Source organism: Triplophysa rosa, linkage group LG4, assembly GCF_024868665.1.
Source record: "Triplophysa rosa linkage group LG4, Trosa_1v2, whole genome shotgun sequence".
Classification (NCBI taxonomy): domain Eukaryota; kingdom Metazoa; phylum Chordata; class Actinopteri; order Cypriniformes; family Nemacheilidae; genus Triplophysa; species Triplophysa rosa.
Genome location: NC_079893.1, coordinates 8,307,514 through 8,327,842, shown reverse-complemented (window position 1 = coordinate 8,327,842; position 20,329 = coordinate 8,307,514). Strand labels below are relative to the sequence as shown.

The 20,329-nt window shown below is 37.9% G+C and overlaps 1 protein-coding gene across 2 annotated transcripts in view; it reads left to right on the top strand.

The window, feature by feature from the left end:
• The window catches only part of LOC130552534 (zeta-sarcoglycan), a 235,344-nt gene that overhangs the window by 193,336 nt on the left and 21,679 nt on the right, over positions 1-20,329 (top strand). For both annotated transcript variants that reach the window (XM_057330877.1, XM_057330876.1), the window contains 2 exons: positions 7,752-7,874; positions 10,991-11,063. In XM_057330877.1, coding sequence (XP_057186860.1) covers positions 7,752-7,874; positions 10,991-11,063 — 196 coding nt within the window. The remainder of the gene's footprint in view (positions 1-7,751; positions 7,875-10,990; positions 11,064-20,329) is intronic.

Here is a 20,329-nt window from a genome sequence, read left to right as displayed (position 1 = left end):
TTTAATATCTGAGAGCGGAAGTCTGTCATGGTTTTGCAGGCTTTAAACTTCTCCTGGTGATCCATTGGAGATGTGTTTTTCAGACAAATGGTGGTCAGAAAAGATGCTCCTCGTCACCTCGAACATTGCTTGAATGATGGGGTGGCAGGATTTAGTTGGAGCTGTTGATTGGATGTCTACGAAGGTGAGCTGCCAGCCCATCATGCTTGTCCTGCCAGATCTTGTTTAGACTCTCCCTCCATCCTTCTCCACTAACTGGAAAAGCCCCGCTGTTCGCCACGAGGTCCCCACACGGGTGATTGAAATCAGGAGACGTGAAAATAATCCGCACGCGGGCTGTTCTCACGCTCCGCTCCAGCTGTGAGCTGGAGAGGATAACAACTAAGGGACGAGGAGGGGAACACGGCATCTGTTTTTCCCCGTCAGCTTATTGACTTTTCATTTTTATAAGTGTGGACTGCATAATGAATGCCTTCTCACTTTTGAGAGCGCGGGAGATGATTTCATTAGCGACGGGTGACCGAGAGGACGAGCGAGCATAGACACGCGCTCTGGGGGTGGGCAAGGACGACAGGAAGAGATTTGTGACAGTGGGGTCTCACACGTACACGTGCACAAAGATGCTGCCAGCATCAAAAGTGACTTTGTTCATCCTTCCTAACACATTATGGAGGTGTGGTTTGGTAGTTTAAGGGACGGTTCACCTTTTCAAACCTGCGGTTAATTTTTCTACATTTTGAATTCTTGTCATAAAATGACAGTTCAGATTGACCAGGCTCTAAAAAGGCCAAAAAGACGTTTTATGAAGCCATAGTGTATGATAGATCTGTGTGAGGAACAAACCCAAATTTGAATTCACAAATAAATCTTCAATGATGCCTACTGTATATTTGACTTTTGGGAGTTTTTAATTTGGGGTAGCTGTTCCTTTAAAGATCTGGGCTGAGAAATCCACAAGCTCTACCTCCTTGAGCAAGGCACTTAACCCCGAGCTGCTTCAGGGCAAACTGCAATAAGTGCACTACAAGTCGCTTTGGATAGAAGCATCTGCTAAATTGCTACTTTACATTGACATGACACCAAAGGGGTGCTCGCATTCACAGAGACTTGCGGTGACAAAGCGGCCGTAACTCATTCATTTGTAATAAGAATTGGGGATTTGATAAGTCGTGAGCGACAGCAGCCATTGGTGTTATAACCAGGATGAGCAGAGTTCAGCTGAATGCAAATTAGCAATAATAGGAGTTACTATACTTCACTTGTGCTGTGATGCTTTCACGTGGTACTTTCTATACTCTGGCACATCTATGCATCATAATCATGATTTATATGTAAAATGCTACGTAGTACCATTGTACCTTGCTCTTTTTCTCACTTTTTTGTATGTGTAACTTTGACAACACCTAGTACAGTACAGTGACTTTACGACCTCCAATGATATAATCAAGACTAGTGAATATCCCTTAAAGGATAGTTCTCTTAAAAATGAAAATTCTGTCATTATTTACCCGTACGTCATTCCAAACCTGTATAAGACTCTTCCTTCTGTGGAACACAAAATAATATATATTTGAGAAATTATGTTTTGTATCCATACAATGGAAGTCAATGGGGGCCAATGTTGTTTGGTTACCAACATTTTTCAAAATATCTTCTTTTGTGTTTTGCAGAAGAATGAAAGTCATACAAGCTTGGAATGGCTTGAAAGTGAATAAGTGATGAAAATGAGTTAGATTTTTTGGGGTGAACTATCCCTTTAAAGCTGGATTCTGTTACTTTTTCTCTATATTGCCATCTCTGTTTGAAACATAAAATTGGAGCTTCATGTGTACTTATCTTATGCAGGTTGTAGTAATATGATGTCAAACTGACATTTCCGTGAAATAGTACCCAACGGCGAAACTCAAAATGAGTAATATACAGTGTTTAACAAATTTATAAGACCACCTGTCATGATAAAAACACAAATATTGTACAAATCTGTTCAAAAATAAAACTTCAAATTTTATTGTCATGTATTAATAGCAGAGAAACAACTAAATAGTCTTTGATCACATTTTTATACCCAAATTGTAGCCGGCACATTCAACTTCAAAAGTCAGAACTGAATGTAACATTCAACCCTTAAAACTTTTTTTTGTAAAGGACTACAAGTAAATAACTGTATTGGGAATCTGAATAAAAAATTAACCATTACAGAAACCTAAAAATGGTTTTGATAATCGTCAATATCGTTAGTTGAGGGACGCTGTGGCACAAACCTTACATTGGGTGGTGGTGGTCTAATAAATTTGCACAGTAAGCAGAGTAAACAATGCGAATCTGGAAAAAAGATACTTTTTAGATTTGCCACTTTTTTATGTACTTGCTCAATAACTTATTTGTGTTTATTTTTAACCTGAAAAGTTGTATTGCAGCTTTATCTTTTGTGATGCACAGTATATACTGTATAGACAGTGAAAAAATACTCCAGATAATTTCCATCAGTATGCAAAACAATTGCATGCATTTGAATTTCAAAGTCGGTTTTGCCTTCAATGAATGCTTTACATATTCTTTTTTCCATTGCAACCACTTCCAAGCATACTATAGAAGAATGAATTTCAATGTAGAAGTATTTAAAAATTGCATATCAACTGCATCAGTTCTCTGAGCTCATGTGGGAGTCACGAATTAAGAGTTGCGTGGTAGCAAGAATCCAGTGATTTGAGTGATTAGTTCCAAGTAATTAATCAGAGTAAGAATACATCGGCAAAGTATGCACGCATGTCGAGGAACGCTCGGAAATTAAATGTGCTGTTTTATGTTGTGTAATTTAGCCAGAATAAATTGCTAGTTTTAAATGAACATCATCATTCGTAATGCCACATTGCCTCTTAGAGGTAGTGAGCTTACACCCCGCCTGCTATGGAGAGAGAGAGGTTACCTACCAAAAGGACGTATGAAGATTAATGCGTACAAATAGACACATCAGTCTTCTACACGTTGTTTCCTGATTATGACAACAACTCTGAATATTCGTCTCTTTACCGTGTCTGCGAGCCACACCCAGACACATGAACGCACACCCACTGATGAATGCAGGTGATCAAAATTCACCCGTTTTGTCTTTTATTGATGATGGTCATCAAGCTCAGATAAATATTTTATCTTTCCCTATTTACTCTTATTTATTCTATCTTTTTTGTGTCGCACGTTTCAGAAAGCTACTTTTATTCACAGAGGAACAAAGGAGATTTTTTTTAAATCACCACTAAAAATGGACCGTTTTTGACATTTCTTTGTCTTGCGTCAGCTGTGGTTGTTTGCTTATATGGTCACAGTAATTCAGAACCTCGGCGTGCTTATAGACAGCCTTCTCGCAGAGGGCAACCTCATCCAAATCTTTCACACTTTTTCTATGGCTGCAATGTAATAGAGCAGAATATGTTTGGCACATTACAGTGTAGAGAAGAACGCTTCTGAATAGCCGACTTTTCTTGCATCGCTTTTTTCAGGTTGCAAAATCGTTGACTGAGAATAGCCTGAATGAATTCAATGGTAGGGAATTTTCGACTTGTTTCTCAGGGTCCACCGCGCCATCTGGGTTTCCACAACGAGGTCATTTATTCGTGGCGCTTCACTTTGAGAGAAGCTTTTCATTTCCTCCCACCTCAAAACAACAATTAATCATCAATCCATACTTTTGATGAGGGCTATCAATTAATATTCAAGAGCAGGTTGTTCATATCCGTCACATCGTTTCATCGATTTAAATCACCTGGATGAGTGGAACAGAGGGGAGATCTGTGAGGCGCTGCGGTCTGGCTGGCTTTGCAAAAGTGATGATGTCCTTGTCCAAATATTGAGCGGGTTTGCTCTAAACATTTGCGTTCACGGAGAAAACCCACTAAAGTAATAAGTTAAGTTAAATATGATGAACATAAATATGAACACTTCCTGTGTTGACATCATTTTTATTAAATAGGAAGTGTTGGCAGGACATATCGAAGGACTTGTACCTTTTTTTAAATAGCCTAAAGGGTTTTATCACAGCTGTGAACCGGGATTTGATGCCTGCTAGTCGGCATCAGGTGGTGTTTTGGACTGAAATTCTTCCTCTAGAGAGAATTTCATTGGACAAAAGTTTAATGCAATGTGTTTGGTCATTCTTAAACACAAGTACAATAAATAAATGGATTAATGGTTCAAGCTATTAAAAGTAGGCTTGCGTGCCAACCAACAAGGTCTATACGTATTCTAATTGAAAGAAACGGTGCACCAAAGAAAGTTTAATTCTCTTGTAATTTCACTATATTTTATAAATATGTGCATTTCACCCAAAATGTCCTTTATGCACAAGTTATACTTATGTTCGAACTTTCATGAATGTTTTTCATTTAATATGCGTCAAATATTCATATTTTTCTCACACATTATCCATCAACACAAGATCAACACAAGACACAAGATCCTCCCTAATCCTTTAAGTTGAAAAAGTTATATACATCTGGAATGGCAGGAGGGTGAATAAATTATGAGAGGAATTTCAATTTTGAGTGAATTATCCCTTTAAAGCTGAATAAACAGCAGGGAGAATAAGAAAAAAAAGCTTTAGTGTGTCCTCTCATCACATCTCTCTGAAGATGATCATATGCTCTGTAGTGGAATTGTCTTTCAAGCAAATCTCTGTCCACCGCTGTGTGGTATGATACGGTCAAGAGAGGATTAATCAAATATGAGTGTAAATGAACACTTTATTAGCATTATTTCCTTTCGGCCTAATCAGCATAATCGAAATTAGCCTTGCCTTATCATCAAGCACGTCTTGAATCTCTGGCCAACGTAATTAATGTAGATTTTCAATTCTTTAAAATATATCAAACGATGGCATTTTTATAATCGTAAGAAAAAAGACTAACAAGCAGTAAAATAATGAATAACGTGTTCGTTTTATATTTAAAATCATCTTTCTTTCTTCTGCAGAACACAAAAGAAGATATTCTGAAGGAATTTGGTAACCGAACAGAGCCCGGCACCCATTGACTTCTATTGAATGGACACAAAACCAATGCAAGTGAATGGGTGCCGGTTAACAACATTCTTAAAAATATCTTTTGTGTTCTGCGGAAGAATGAAAGTCAAACAGGTTTGATATGACGAGAGGGTGAGTAAATGATGACAGAATTTGCATTTTTGGCTGAACTATCACTTAAAGAGACTTGAGAAATGTCTTGCAGAATAAATACCAAAAAACAGCAAATAAATGGATGAAGAGGGCTAGAAAGACAAAAGAGGGTGGCAAAGTGAGAGAGTGAGTTTAGGAATAAAAGAAGTTCATTTTCTGTCACACACCATGCAAACAAACAAAGCCTTTCAAAGTTTGCTCTCCAAGGTCACATAAGACATGGGAGATATGATAGCTGTGATGAATAATAGTCTCTGAAGCCGTTGTATTATCCGTGTGTGTGTGTGTGTGCTTGGGCCACTGGATTAAAGGCTCCCGAGTTTCCAATGACAATGCAATAGTGTTTCAGACGCTCTGTGTGAATAAAACCTAGATCAGTTCCATTCAGCTCTCTCGCTTCACCATGAGTGCAAGAGACAAAACAGATTCATTTCCCTGCTTCTGAATCATGTTTGACAGGAATAATACCGACAATAACAAATGTCTAAGAAGTCTTTCCCATAAATTGTATAACCCTTTTGTACATGAATTATGATGACATCATACAATACTTTTTTTTCATTTTGTACTGTTCATTTTCCACCGGAGTAATCATCTGAAAAGATGACAGTGTATACAATAGGAGGCTGTAGTACACTCTTAAAAAAAATGGTGCTATATAGCACTAAAAGTGGTTCTTTGCTTGTAATCATAGGGGAACCACTTTTAGTGCTATATAGAACCATATCTTGGTGCTTCTGTGGTTCTTCAGTGGTTCTTCAGAGGTTCTTTGGGGTGACCGAGGTGCTATAACACTGTTTCTGTATAAAGAACCTGTTAAGCCCCTGTATGGTTCTTCAGCGGTTCTATATAGCACCTCATCCCAAAGAACCACTGAAGCACCAAAATATGGTTCTTTATAGCACTAAAAGTGGTTCCACTATGATTTTGAGCCAAGAACCGCTTTTAGTGCTATATAGCTATATGTGACCCTGGATCACAAAACCAGTCTTAAGTAGCACGGGAACATTTTTAGTAAAAGACAAAAATACATTGTGTGGGTCAAAATTATCGATTTTTCTTTTATGCCAAAAATCATTAGGATATTAAGTAAAGATCATGTTCCATGAAGATATTTTGTAAATTTCCTGCCTTAAATATATAAAAACTTTATTTTTGTGAGTGGATGGTCTGCCACAGTGCCCCTGATTAACAACTTCAAAGGCAATTTTCTCAATATTTTGATTTTTTTGAGCTCTCAGATTCCAGAGTTTTAAACGGTTGTATCTCAGCCAGATATTGTCCTATTCTAACAACTCATATATCTATAGAAAGTTTATTTATTCATCTTTCAGATTACGTAAAAATCTCAATTTCGAAAAATTGACCCATAAGACTGGTTTTGTTGTCCAGGGTCACATATATCAAAACTCATGCCTACACAAAAATGGCTTAACAAATACATGCAAATAAATGCAACCATTTAAATTAAAAAACATTTTTTTGTTTGTGTCAATATAGACGCATTCCGACCGGATAAGTTCAGGAACAAAGTTCCGGAACGAGTAAAAAGGGCTCTCGTTCGTGGACTAAGTTTTCCCTCGCGTCATTTCCCTGATCGCATTCGCGCCGGCAAAAGGAACTATTTAGTAACGTAAGTTGGTCGACAGCAACGTCATTTAAGCGCGTCGGTCAAACAACGACAAACAAGCAAACAACAGAAGTTCGGCCAATCAGTGTTTGCTTACGTCACGGGTCGTTCCGATCCTGCTGGTTTAGAGAATGCCTTGGAAAAAGAGCTAAAGTGTTCCTCCGAAAAGGTTCTCCCGAACAAAAATTCTTTCCGGTTACTGCGGTGCGAAAACAACAAAAAGCCTGTACTTCCGGCAAATCGTCCCAGAACTATGAAATCGTTCCTACATTGCCAACGCCGCTTATGTTGTGTCTTTATTCTTTAGTGGACCTCTCTCCTTGTCTTAAGGGACTTGAAGAGGGTTGGAGAGAAAAAACAGGAAGCGAAACAAGTGAGAGAGTGAGTTTAGGAATACAAAAATATGATAAGTGCAACCGTGCAACGATGGAAAGACAGACAGAGTGAATAAAGTGAAATAGCGGGATAGCGTGAAAACCAATTTACTAAATAATGTTAACTTGACCGACTGTTTTATTTTCGCTTTAACCAAATTGTACAAACAATATTGTCATTTCTTTGTTAAAATGGTTTCCCAGCTTGGTTAGGTCCTTTTGTGCTTTTTCATGTGGTCAACTAGGGAAACCACTCAGTTGACACGCTAAACAAGTTGTTCCCCCAGCTTGGCCAAACTGGTTGTTTACATCAGCCTTGACATTGTAGCATGTTGTGTGTCTTTAAACGTCCTGGAAATTGCCTTTTATTTCGGCTCTGTTTAAAACCCCAATAAGCGGTCCCAATGTAACTCTCTACATCAGGCACCATTTAAGCCAGCATCCTATTTGAAAATACTTTCTCTCAATAACTCTCCTAACAACCCTGTCTCCTGTCTTTTCACAAGAAGACCGATGGTGTTTGTGGACCACAAAGATTTTAATGCGTTAAATATATGTCTCTCTCCCTCTCTTTCTGTAGGCTCAGAGATGGTGGAAGCCCAGTGTCAAAGGTTCGAGGTGAGAAGTAGCGATGGAGAGCGAGTCCTCTTTTCTGCTGATGAAGAGGAGATCAGTATTGGCACAGATAAACTGAGGGTCACAGGTAGCGCAGAATACGCACATATTCATCTGACATTCCCATTCAAGTACGCGCACAGTGCTGGCTGGGGTACACGGACACCCCTTCTGATTAATGGGTTTGCTAGGCATTTTAATTTCGGCGTAGACAAATCTTAATGCTACGGCATACAATGGCATTATACAGAATTGAGTGCACGGGGAAGGCAATTTTCTGTTTTAGCATGACAATGCCTCTGTGCACAAAGCGAGGTCCATAAAGAAATGATTTACTAAGTCTGAGGTGGGAGAACTTAACTCACCTGCACAAATCCCACACCTGAACCCACTGAACATCAGTACCCCTGGGATCAAATGCAGGTTTGTACAGTTGACAATTTATGATGTAGTCGAATTTTAATATTTTTCCAAGGCACTGTATGTACTAGTAACCTGCCCTTGCTTTAAAATGCAAATAGATTTCAAATAGATTTCGCTCGTGCCGGTCTCTCTCACTTTCTGTTCTCTGTCCAAAAGAGAGCATGCTGGGAGGTCAAGTGGAATAGTTAGAGGTCAGGGACAGAAAGGTTACATGCTCAATAATTGGGTCAATAATTGTCCATTATCGTTTTTTTGCGAGAAAAAGACATGGGTTGAGAGCAAAAGAGAAAAAGATGCATAAACGAAATACAGCTGTTCTTCAGGCGAGACTGAAAAGCTAAAAACGTGTCAGGAAGAGGAACTGCCCTCCGGAGAGCAAGAGAATGAAGAGAGAGAGAGGACCATTTGGAGGGCAGGATCCAAAAAGAGTGAATGTCTTAAAGGAACATTCAGTTATGTCATTGTTTTATACCCTCTTGTGGTTTAAAACCCATTTGCTGAGGTGTTTCTGTATATGGGTAGTTGACAAATATAACGTACATGTGTCCTATGGTGTGACATCGCAAAAATAGAGAAAACTGTTAATAATACATTATTTATATTTCTAATCTAAAATAGCATATAATCAATTTAACTTCACTGTTATTGATTTGTTTATTTTGCTGTCATAGCACAACTACCTATACTGTATATGGAGATACGAGGTTACAAAAGGACAGCAGCGATATGTTATATTTTAAAAATGACAAAGACCTCATAAAAGTAGCACAAACGTTAAAAAAATGTTCACGAATTTAATTTTATTCGTCATTTTTCTATAGCTCAGTTGATCAAGCATTGCAACAGCAGTGCAAACCACATGGGTTCGACCCCTAGGGAACACACATTCTGATAAAATATTGAATGCGTTGTAAACCACTTTGAATAAAAAGCGTTTGCCAAATGTATACATGTAATTACATTCCATGTCCTCTGACGTCATACAATAGCATTGTGTGAGAAATGTCTGTTCGCTAAATTCAGAATGCGTCAATTATAACCATATACTAAGCCATATGGTCTGCTTTGATAGAGCTTTTTCATATTTTTAGACCGCACAGGAGTTGATCACTGTGAACTACTGAAGGGCAAGAACCGGCGTGTAATAATTCTTCAAGAAAATCTACTTTTGTATTCAGCAGAAAACATAACAGCATATGGGTTTGGAACGACATGAGAGTGTGTAAACGACGACAGAATTTTAATTTTGGTGGAGCTGTATTTTTTAAAAGTAGAGTAATGACATCATATGCTCGATTCTTTCCCAAACGTGATTGTGAAGGAGGAGAGAAATGAAAGAAACAGAAACAGACAAGCACACACTTGGAAGGAAGGAAGTCATTACTTTACAAGAGCTGAGCACATTTTCAGGAAATACTATGCTGTGAAATGGTACACACTTTAAATGTTAAAGCAAATATTTCTCAGTTCCACTCTGTAGTTTATCTCTTTACACCTCTTAGTATGTCTAATCTCAGTAACTCTCTACTTTATTATTATAAAAGGTGTAACAGAGCACCTGGTAGAGGATAAAAGGGATTTGAGTCAGGTATATTAATTCCACCATGAGCCGTGTGTGTGTGGTGCAACTTATCTTATAAGTCTTACAAGAGTCTTTCAAGAAAGTGCAGTGAATTTGGCCTCTTATGAGCTCCGTTACCTGATATTAACCTTCACTATTTCAGACATTTCTCAAATCTTCTTATGTGTTCCACAGAAAAAGTCATATACAGGATTTAAACAACATTAGGGTAAATAAGTGATGACAGAATTTTACATTTTATATGATTTTTTACTGTCGGTGTTCCTTTAATGTCCTCCGGAGACATAAAGACACATTCACACTACTAATACAATCCATGCCTTCCTACTTCCAAAATTGATTTGACACAAAACACTTTCCACCCTATTTACATCTGTATTCACCGCTGTCCACCTAAGATGAATGTCAGCACCAGGTCCAAACGCTGCCATGTCTTCAGAATCACACTCGCACACACTTTTCGTTTGAAGATCTGAGTAATGAAAAAGTAGATTAATCTTCTAAAGCTGCTCCTCGGGCAGTTTTGTTTTGCAGTCTCAGAAAAGTACATAGAGACAATCATTAGCTCTAAGATCTTGGCCTCTATTATCATACGATTATCATTCGACCATACGATTTAGCTCACTGATTTGTGCAATTGCGGAAGATTAACGTTTTACACTTTTAGACAAATTGTTGACAGGATGTAAGCAATAAATTAGGCAAAAACAGCAAAGCAAACTGCAGAGTGGTGAATTTTCTTGCATTGTGTGCGACTAACAATTCTTGTTGTTGATCATTTAATATTTTGGAAGTATGGTAGAGCATTATTTTTGATTCTTTGCTTATAGGTGCTGTTTGCTCAGTTCTTTTTTTCACAAATTTTTTGAAGAGTTTGGTTCCAAAATGAGGGAACTCCTTTTTTTTTAATTAAAAAATCATGTTTTTTATTGTTATCATGTTTTTATTGTGTTAGTAGAGCTGTATTATTTTTAGTTATTATGGCTTAAATCAAAACAAACCAACTGCCGTTTGATTGATATTCATTGGAATGCACATTAAAAAAACATGATTTTTGAATTAATTAAAAAACAGAGTCATCTCATTTTGGAGCCAAACTCTTCATTTGGTTCTACTTCATCAATAGGACTATTAACTCTCTCTCGTTCTCTCTCTCTCTTTGTCTCTCTCTCTCTCACACACACATTCTTTATCTCTAGGCAACGAGGGAGTCGTGTTTAGTCATTCGGTGGAAACGCCACACATTCGAGCCGAACCATTCCAAGACCTGAAGTAAGGCCTGGTTTTCTTAATGTATCTCCTTGTCATTCAATGTGTGATTCACCAGAGAGGGAAAAAGAGCGAAAGATAGAAAAAAGACAGAGAGATGGATAGAGAAAGTACCACATTAACCCTAATGAATGTTCACTTCCTAATTGTCCACAGACGCTTTATATTCTCAATATTCAATGACATACTGTCCAATTGACACTCTGTTATGAGCAAGAGATTATGACCTCTCCGGCATTCCCGATCCATCACCAGTGGATCGGCCAATCAGATCTAATCTGTTCTGTCTGCACTAGTCGATATGTGATTGGATGTTCGATAGGTCAGAATCTGTGCTTCTCGCTCTCCCAGACATTATCACTACAGGAAATGATGTAGTGTCGTGATGGATGAAGTCACTTTAAGTGTAAATAGGCAGGTTACTGAGGGAAACCGCCAGCTTTTACCGCACGGTTTGGTTTGATGGAGCACCGCCGGATGCTTCCCAGTCGCTTACGAAGTCACTTAATGCAAATACACCAGGAAAAACGATGTGTTAATGGAGGGATAGTGGATTCTTTTTAGCTTTCAACAGGAGTGTTGACCTTTGTCAGTTCCATTTCTTATCTTAATGGCAAGTATTATCAGGGTTGGAACGTGCGAGCGCAAGGTTGCCAGATCTTATTCCCGCTCATTTGTATGTCATGGAAACAGCTGACAGTGGCCTCAAAAATAATTGGGCTCTTAGGCCACAATTAAAAATGTATGAATGTCACCGGACTAGATAACAAAATATCAAACCAAGTGTCATTTAGCAAAAGATACCACAAGCGTACTGTCAAATGAAGCATTTTATCATTTGAGCTTGTTGATTAAAGGTGCTATGTGTATCTTTTTGGAGGATCTATTGACAGAAATGCAATATAATATACATAACTATGTCTTCAGAGGTGTATAAACACTTTACATAATATGAAGGTTTATGTTTTTATTTCCTTATAATGAGCTATTTCTATCTACATACACCTCGGGTCCCCTTATATGGAATTCACCATGTTGTTTCTACAGTAGCCCTAAACGGACAAACTGCTCGACAGAGCGCGTTTCATAAATATGTTATCTCTTTCGGAATGGAAGTGATGACGTGACGACATCTTAGTCCTGTGTCAGCCCCTGTAGTGCTCGAAAGCCAGGGGCGAGTAGTGGAGTGAGCCTTTGGTTGCAGTTCGCAACCTCACCATTAGATGTAGTTAAATTTCATACACTGGACCTTTAAATCGACCTTTTTCCCATTCATCGATGTAATCTTACCCTGTTTCAGCAGAAGAGAGCAGACATTTTGATGTTGAAGTAACACCAGAGAATGTCATTTAGTGATTACGTCATTTCCTCGTCTTTTCTTGTTCCCCCTTCAGAGAATTTCAGAATTTCAGGTTGTTCTCTTGCATCCTTGACTGACCTGCGTGCATCAACGTTTCTCCGCCATTTTGTGGTGATTAACTCCTTATTACACGCTTTGTGCGCATCGGTCCGCTCTCACCCTCATTAATTTGTAAATCGAAAGAAGGAAACGTATAAATCAAGTTCGCTTTCTCTTAATTATTGTTTTATCGAAGCGTCTTCATTATCGTCACGCTTAACAGCCAATTGAAACTAGTCTTTTTAATGAGTTACGAGACAGCTGTGTTGTCCTTGGTGTGTGAAACTTTTGTTTGTCTGGTTTTGTCTGTTCATCTCTCTGTCTCTCTTTCTTTCTACCTTTTTAAGAGTTCAGAATTATGCAGTTAATCTAAATGGAACATGTAATTTCTTAATAGAGTCTTTAAAAGGCTAATGTCTTATGATATAGTCTCACAGACAGAGTTCGGTTGTGTTCAGAGACGAAAATTCTCACAAGTTAATCTGTCCACCTTGACTAGGTGTATTAATATTATAGGCACACATTTCATCTCCATAAGAAGGTACTGGTTAAAGAGAAATAATATTTATGATTATATCTAAAATATTTTAAAATGCAGAAATTATTAAACACTGTGAGGTGAATTGCATTTTACTGTACTAATAACAAATAATTAAGCCTGTTTTGTGGAAGAAAATCACTAAATAGCTACTTTAATCCTCCGAAAAAAGTAAATATTTAAAATATTAGGCTTAGAAGAGCAGTTCACCTTCAAAATGTTGTTAACAGCCCTATTCTATTTTGCATTGGTTACAATAGAAGTGAATGGGGGCTGTGCTGTTCTGTTACCGACATTTTTCACAATATCTTCTTTTGTGTTCTGCAGAAGAAATAAAGTCTTACAGGTTTGAAATGACAAGAGGGCGAATGATCACAGAATTTTCATTTGAAGGTGAACTACTCCTTTAATGCATCAATATTAAAGGTAATTTATTATTACTTCAACTAAAAAGAATGGAGACCTGTTTTTTAGGAAATAATTAATGCTCCTAAAACTAAAGATGATCCCATTGAAAAACATATTATTTTACTGGTTATACGCAATAAACTTTAAAGTAAAGTTCACAGTAAAATATTTTTTATTTTATTTTATTTTATAAAAAACATTTAAAAACAACCTAAAGGTTGACCAAAGAGCTGTACAGAAAATTGGAAACAAAACATAGAAAGAGTACTTAACAATCAGCCGAATAAAAAAAACTAAACAGTAAAATACATTAGTTGTTAAAAAATATAAATATAAAATAAGATTTATGCTTGGATTTAAACAAAGAGAGAGATGACACTGTTCGAATTCACAGTGGTAAGCTGTTCCATAGTTTAGGGCCTAGCAAAGGCTCTGTCCCTTCTATGTCTAAATGTTCTACTACCGGTCAGCAGCCTAGCAGCGGCGTTCTGAACATGTTGTAGACGCCCAATGAATGAACTATTAACTCCGTAATAAAGTGAATTACAATAGTCAAGTGATTAATGCATGAATAACTGTTTCAAAATTCCTGAGGGAGAGAAAAGTTTTAATTTTAGCAAGGCGATGTAAATGAAAAAAGCATGATTTAACAACAGAATTCATCTGTTTGTCGAACCGAAGTCCTGAGTCAAATAAGACACCAAGGTTTTTCGCACACGGAGTAACATGAGAACTTAAGCTGCCTCCAGATCACCCCCATCATAAGAAACACTTGGTCCAAACAATACAACTTCAGTTTTTTTCGCATTTAAGGCCAAAAAGTTATGTGAAAGCCATGATTTCAGATCCTGTAAGCATGCTAGCAACGCCTCAATGGAACATAAATCTTTGCATTTAAGCGGAAGGTACAACTGGGTGTCGTCAGCATATAAATGAAACGACACTCTATGTTTGGAAAATAAAGATCCCAGTGGCAGCATTTATAAGGAGAAAAGTGTGGGAGCTAGGATTGATCCCTGTGGAACACCAGAAGAGAGGTGTGCTACTGAAGAAGTTTGTGGAAACATAGGACAAATTCCTATTAGTTAAATAGGACCGAAACCATTTTAACACGGTTCCCTGAATGCCAACATAACTTTCCAAACGAGCAATTAAAATGTTATGATCAACCATATCGAATGCTGCGCTGAGATCTAAAAGGATCAAAGCAACAACATTCCCATTATCAGTAGACAGCATAACGTAATTTGTGACTTTCAATAATGCGGATTCCGTACTATGTAATTTTCTATAACCTGACTGAAAAGTTTCGTATAATGAATTTGAACTCAGAAAAGACTGTAATTGAGAGAGAACAACCTTTTCTACGATTTCTGAAATAAACGGGAGATTCGAAATTGGTCTAAAATTACTCGAGATTGCGTTTCTTCAGAAAAGGAGTGACGGAAGCATGTTGGCAGGCAGGGAGCGTACCGGTACTCAACGAGATATTGATGAAAACAGAAGATCAGGTCCGATGATATCTACAATGTGCTTTAAAAAAACGTGAAGGGATAAAATCATGATGACAGGAGGTGGGTTTTAAATGTGCAATAATATCTTTACAGGTTTATAAGGAAATGTGATCAAACATGCTCCAGGTGACTGAGTGACTTGTTGTTACGGACCGTGACACGGACCGGGTACGCGACAACAGCAGTTTTTGAGGTCTTGACAATTTTGGTCACTATTTTCACGATCTAAGCGCATGGTTTAATGCGCACGGCGCAGGTGCACTCAGGGCGTGTCCGAATCCACTTTTGCTAAGAGTAGAGGGTAAAGTTGCGTGTTTTACCCTAAAGTTAAAGCGCGTTGTATGTGGACTCGCCCAGAGGCGCATTTTCTACTAATGCGCTATTTTTTTAAACAAAAAAATATTGCGCCATTGACTTTAGACCAGGTTTGAGTTGGTCTATGGCGCAGTCTATTTTCAGTTCCTCAAAATAGCAACGCGCCAACAATGCGCCTGAGCACACCTCTTTTTTAGACCAACACGCCCATGGGCGCACAAATGAGCGCAAATGCATTTGCTATTTAAAATGAGAACTGCGTCGGGCGGAAACTAGGAAAAACACTTGCGCTGCGCGTTGCGCCGGGTGTACAATAGGGCCCCTTGTCTTTTCAGAAAAGAAGGACAAAAGGTTTTCACATAGAGAATCAGACATGGCAGAGAAAACATTTACAGCAGGATTTAAAACAGAATCAATAGTTGAAAATATAATCCTAGGACTCTGATCATTTTTATGACCGTCTCAGTGAGGAATTTGAACTTGGCTGACTTAACAGCCTTCTGAAGAACAGAAAGAGACTCCCTTAGCATTTCACATGACACCTGCAGTCTGTCCTTACAGAATTTGCGTTCAGCCCTTCTGCATACTCGTCTGAGTACGTAGATGCACTATATACTCTGTGTGCCTCACTGTGATCATTGTATAAATTAATATGTTTTTTATTATAATTATATGTAATGGGATTTGTGACAATTCATCGCTAAATAAACCATCATTAAATATTTTTGTATTTTTATTTATTGTTTACAAAATCAGAGCACAGAGGCACCATAGAAATGAAAACAAAAGTTTTGGTTACTAGATTATAAAATTATACCAATTTACCACAATTGCATTAGGTGTCCAGAGCCTAACTAGCTTTTATGCATGCTGGCACGAGCCCGTTCATTTTCCTCCATTTGTTTAGTTCAGTGCTTTCCTTTCAGTGCTTGGGTTTGATCTTGCCAGAGGCTGTAATTAATTAAACTGCACATTTCCGACAAAGAAACATTGCCACCATTTCAGACGGCTTGGATGTTGTCTTTTTCTATTTGACTGTGACACGCGGTCTAGTACTTTTTCCAGTTTAAACTATAGGCAAGAACTGCCACCTTAGACACCAAAAGCAATTTGACTGACTTTAAATGCACCCAGTCGCAGTTTCTCTTGTTTTTGTGCTGTTTTGGTTTAACAGAACATTCCTCTCTATTTTAGATGATGGAGTTTTCGCTAATGATGAAGGGCAAAGACCATACGCTTGTTGTTGATGTCTGTGTTCCACCGCCCCACTGTAGGGTTCGCTTTTTAATAGCCCGCCGGTGGGGTGGGGTGAGAGTATGTCACAATCAGGCCACTAGCAATCAGTTAACGTGGGGTATAATAAGATGAGAATTGATTTAGTTGCCCCAGATCTGATGAGAGAAACTGAGATGACTCCATAGTCATTTAAAGCCACAGCGTATAACTCAAAATTAAACTCGAAAGATATTTCTCAATATTCTTGTCACAGACAATAGCCCCTATGCCACCACAAGTGGTGTTCACTTTAAAATTGATGTTGTAGGCGGTTTACCCTTCTTGTTTGGTGCGTGTTTTACCCTAAGCTGGGTTTCAGAGTGAAAATTATACTCAATACAAAACCAGCAGCTGAAGGGCGTTTGAACAATGACTGGCAATCAAATGACAGCTAAAGAGTTTTTGGCTGTGTGAGTATGTCAGTCAGTCAACAAAATAACATGTCCTAGACTTTCGGTACGTTGCTTTTTTGAAAAGACCTGTTTTGGGAGCTGCCAATCGTTCGCATCAATTTGGCTGCAACCAAGAGTCACATAACTTCTCTTTGCATGCAAACCTTTTACCCAAGAAAGCATCTTTATTTAGCTGTGCGCTGACCAAAAGAAAAAACAACTTGGATTAGCAAGCATATCTTTCATTTTAAAATAATTTCCTATTCATTGTTGCAAAGCCAAACTTGCCTCATGAAAAACACTGTAATTCAGGAAATAAGAGCCAGAGCCCCGCTGCATCGATCCCCTTAAGTTAAGAAGCCATTAGTTATAATTGAAAGGTTATTATCATTAAGTGTTTTCTTAACTTCAGGGGTGTGTTGTAACTGAATACAGTGCCTGAGATGCAATTATGGGTATTGGAGCTAAAAACAATAGGGGAGACTACAGGGAGTGTGCAACACAGGGATTTCTTACACCGTTTAACCAATTACAAATGAACTACATACAGTAAGTGACATCACTGTCGTCCCCTGAGGTCACAGTAGAGGTTGCAAGTCTAAAAATACCACGGATTAATAGGACGAAAAACTCATTTTCAGGTAAGAGAGTAAAACTTCACAAACACACATAAAACTAGAAAAAAGTGAGAATAAATCACTGGGGTGAAGACAAATCATACTAAAATGTACAAATGAGATTTTATAAATAACACTAATTAGCCACTTTGTAAAACAGGTATAAGATTGTGTTTTATATTCCTTTGCCGTTTCATGTGCTTATAATTTCAGGTATTTTGAAGTCAATTTGACTTAATACACTTACGCACATATTTGGTTAATGCTTTTTATTCATTTTGAATAGTAAGGTTTGTTCTCTTTGTTCTTGACAATGATTGACAGTTTAGGAAAAAGTACATTTCTACGGTAAGCTAATTTGTAGCAGATAAATAAGGACATATAGTAAAGGTTGGGAACACGTGACAAACTAAATGTTATGACATTCCGTAGTCTCCCTAAATTTCAGTCGTCTGTTACCGAAAGAACATATTCATAATTGCAAAATATTCTGCTTTTACGCTTTTTATGTTCTTTAAAGGGTGTACATTTCAAACTACAAAACAAGAAAACTTCAAGGGAAAACTTGTTATTGTTATAAGACCACTCTGTTTCTTCTGTACCTTTTAATCCGGTAATTTCATTATTATAAAAGCCATGCAATTTTGCAGGATCATGCCAGCAGATTAGCACGAGCTAGACCTTGCTTTGGAATACATGAGGCAGCTTGCAGGATATAACGGAAGGATTTGGCAGGACCTCATGCCGTTTCCGTAAAGCAGCTACTTACAGGCTTTGGTTAACATCTGCTTAGTAACACCTGTTAATGTTGTGAAGCTATACTCCAGTAAGGGCTTATTTTCACAAACACACAAACTATGAGGTTAGCTACCCTTTCTTTTTTACTGTTTACATAGGCAGCAATCTTCTAAGGGAGTCTTATACAAACATGGCATTAAAAACGAAACAAAAATGTCACCGAGTAATATGAATTACACTTAAAGGAGCGATGTGGAAATTTTAGCAGCATCTAGTGGTGAGGTTGCGAATTGCAACCAGCGGCTCAGTCCACCTCTCACCCCTCCCTTTCAAAGATCTACGGTGGATCAAACCCATGACCTCTGTGTTGCAAACATAATGCAGTACCAACTGAGTTACAATAACTTATAATGTAATAGATATTTGTTAGATATCTATTCATAACATATTTGTTTGGTTGTTTCGGACAAACTGATACATTGAATGCACTGCATGGCTTTGGATAATTGCATCCGCTAAATTAATAAACAAATGTAAATGTAATTGTACGAAAGATCAAGACACGAATCCCTACAGGGAGTTGTAAAATCTCTCCATTAACACCTGCTACCGTGTTCACTAACAAGTATCCGCAGAGAAGGATCCAACCAGATGGTACAAGGCAGAAGCTAAACCCAACAAAAGAGTGATGGGTGCTTTCCTGCACAGTGTGACTGAAGTACAGTTGTGTGGGGCTTAATCCTGATAAGACAGTTCGCTCTTTTCCTCTTCAGAACATAATTATGGATAGAAAGCGATAAAGGGAGACTGAAGGTTGACGGTGGATTTGAAGGGGCTTTGGCAGATTTATTGCACACCTGAATCTTCACAGACGATCGAAAAGCTCCTGTGCCTTTCACCATTTGGGTATATTGGGGAAGTGACCTCAGTGTGCGTGCAGGTCGGATTGCACATACGTTTTAAGGACCAGCCTGAAGAAAATGATTTAAAACACCAAAGAGAGAAACCTTAAATGGTTACATTTAAATTTGAAAATGTCCTGTCAGATGTATTTGCTGCTAATTTTGCTGTTATTGTGTTTATCTGTTTCTTCAGATAAACACGTGAGAACGTAACTATATTAGGATGTGGTGATTTTTTGATAAATGTACACGATTGGAATCATACAAAAACATACGATTGTCAGAAAAACGAATGATGAAAGAATGAAGCTCCACCTCTAACCCCACCCACACCCAGCATCACTAAGGGAGAAAGCAGATTGTACTGAAACGTACAAATGAGGTTGTACAAATGGTTACAAATTAGCTGCCTCATAAAATGATGCCTCGTAAAGTTACCAATCGAGTTTGTGTTGGTATGCTTGTATCAAGTAATGCATCAGTTACAGTAATCCTTTCATGCATGAATTATGATAACCTTAGTCACGATTGGCTCGCTTTTTTAGTTTCCTTTTTTCTTTAAGGGCACGAAAAACAAGATTTTAACCTTTTTATTTTTTGTGCGTGGGTGTGTGCTTGTGTTTTAATTGCCACCTATCTCCTCAAAACGTTACACAATTGCTGGAATTCAGCTAGCGAGTCTTCATTGTCTTACTAGTACTTAATGATGCAAAGTGAACATTTGTTCCCATGAAAATGTATTGTAAAAGAACAATCACAGACAGTTATTACGCTTCCCTCCTAAGATTATGTATGAAGGTATTTTAGTAGCAAAACTTGAGAGCATGTAGATTTTAATTTGTGAACTTGTAAAGTAAGTATTTGTACCTGTAGCCTACACTAAAATGTACACTCACAGCCCCAATGTCAAAACTTGTAAAATAAAAAGCTGAAGTTGAATATTGAGATTTGCACTCGTGGACAAAACTCACAAATCTGTCTTCTGAATTTGAAGTTGCAGAAAAATAGTCACAAACGTGTAAACTGGCATTTACTAAAATACATTGGCAGATACAAATGTATAGCACATATTTACACGTTTTCCTAGATTCAGATTTGAATTGCAACCACAAATAGGCATCTACAACCTCTCAAATCTGTCACTGCAGTTTCAAATCTTCCCGCCTTGACT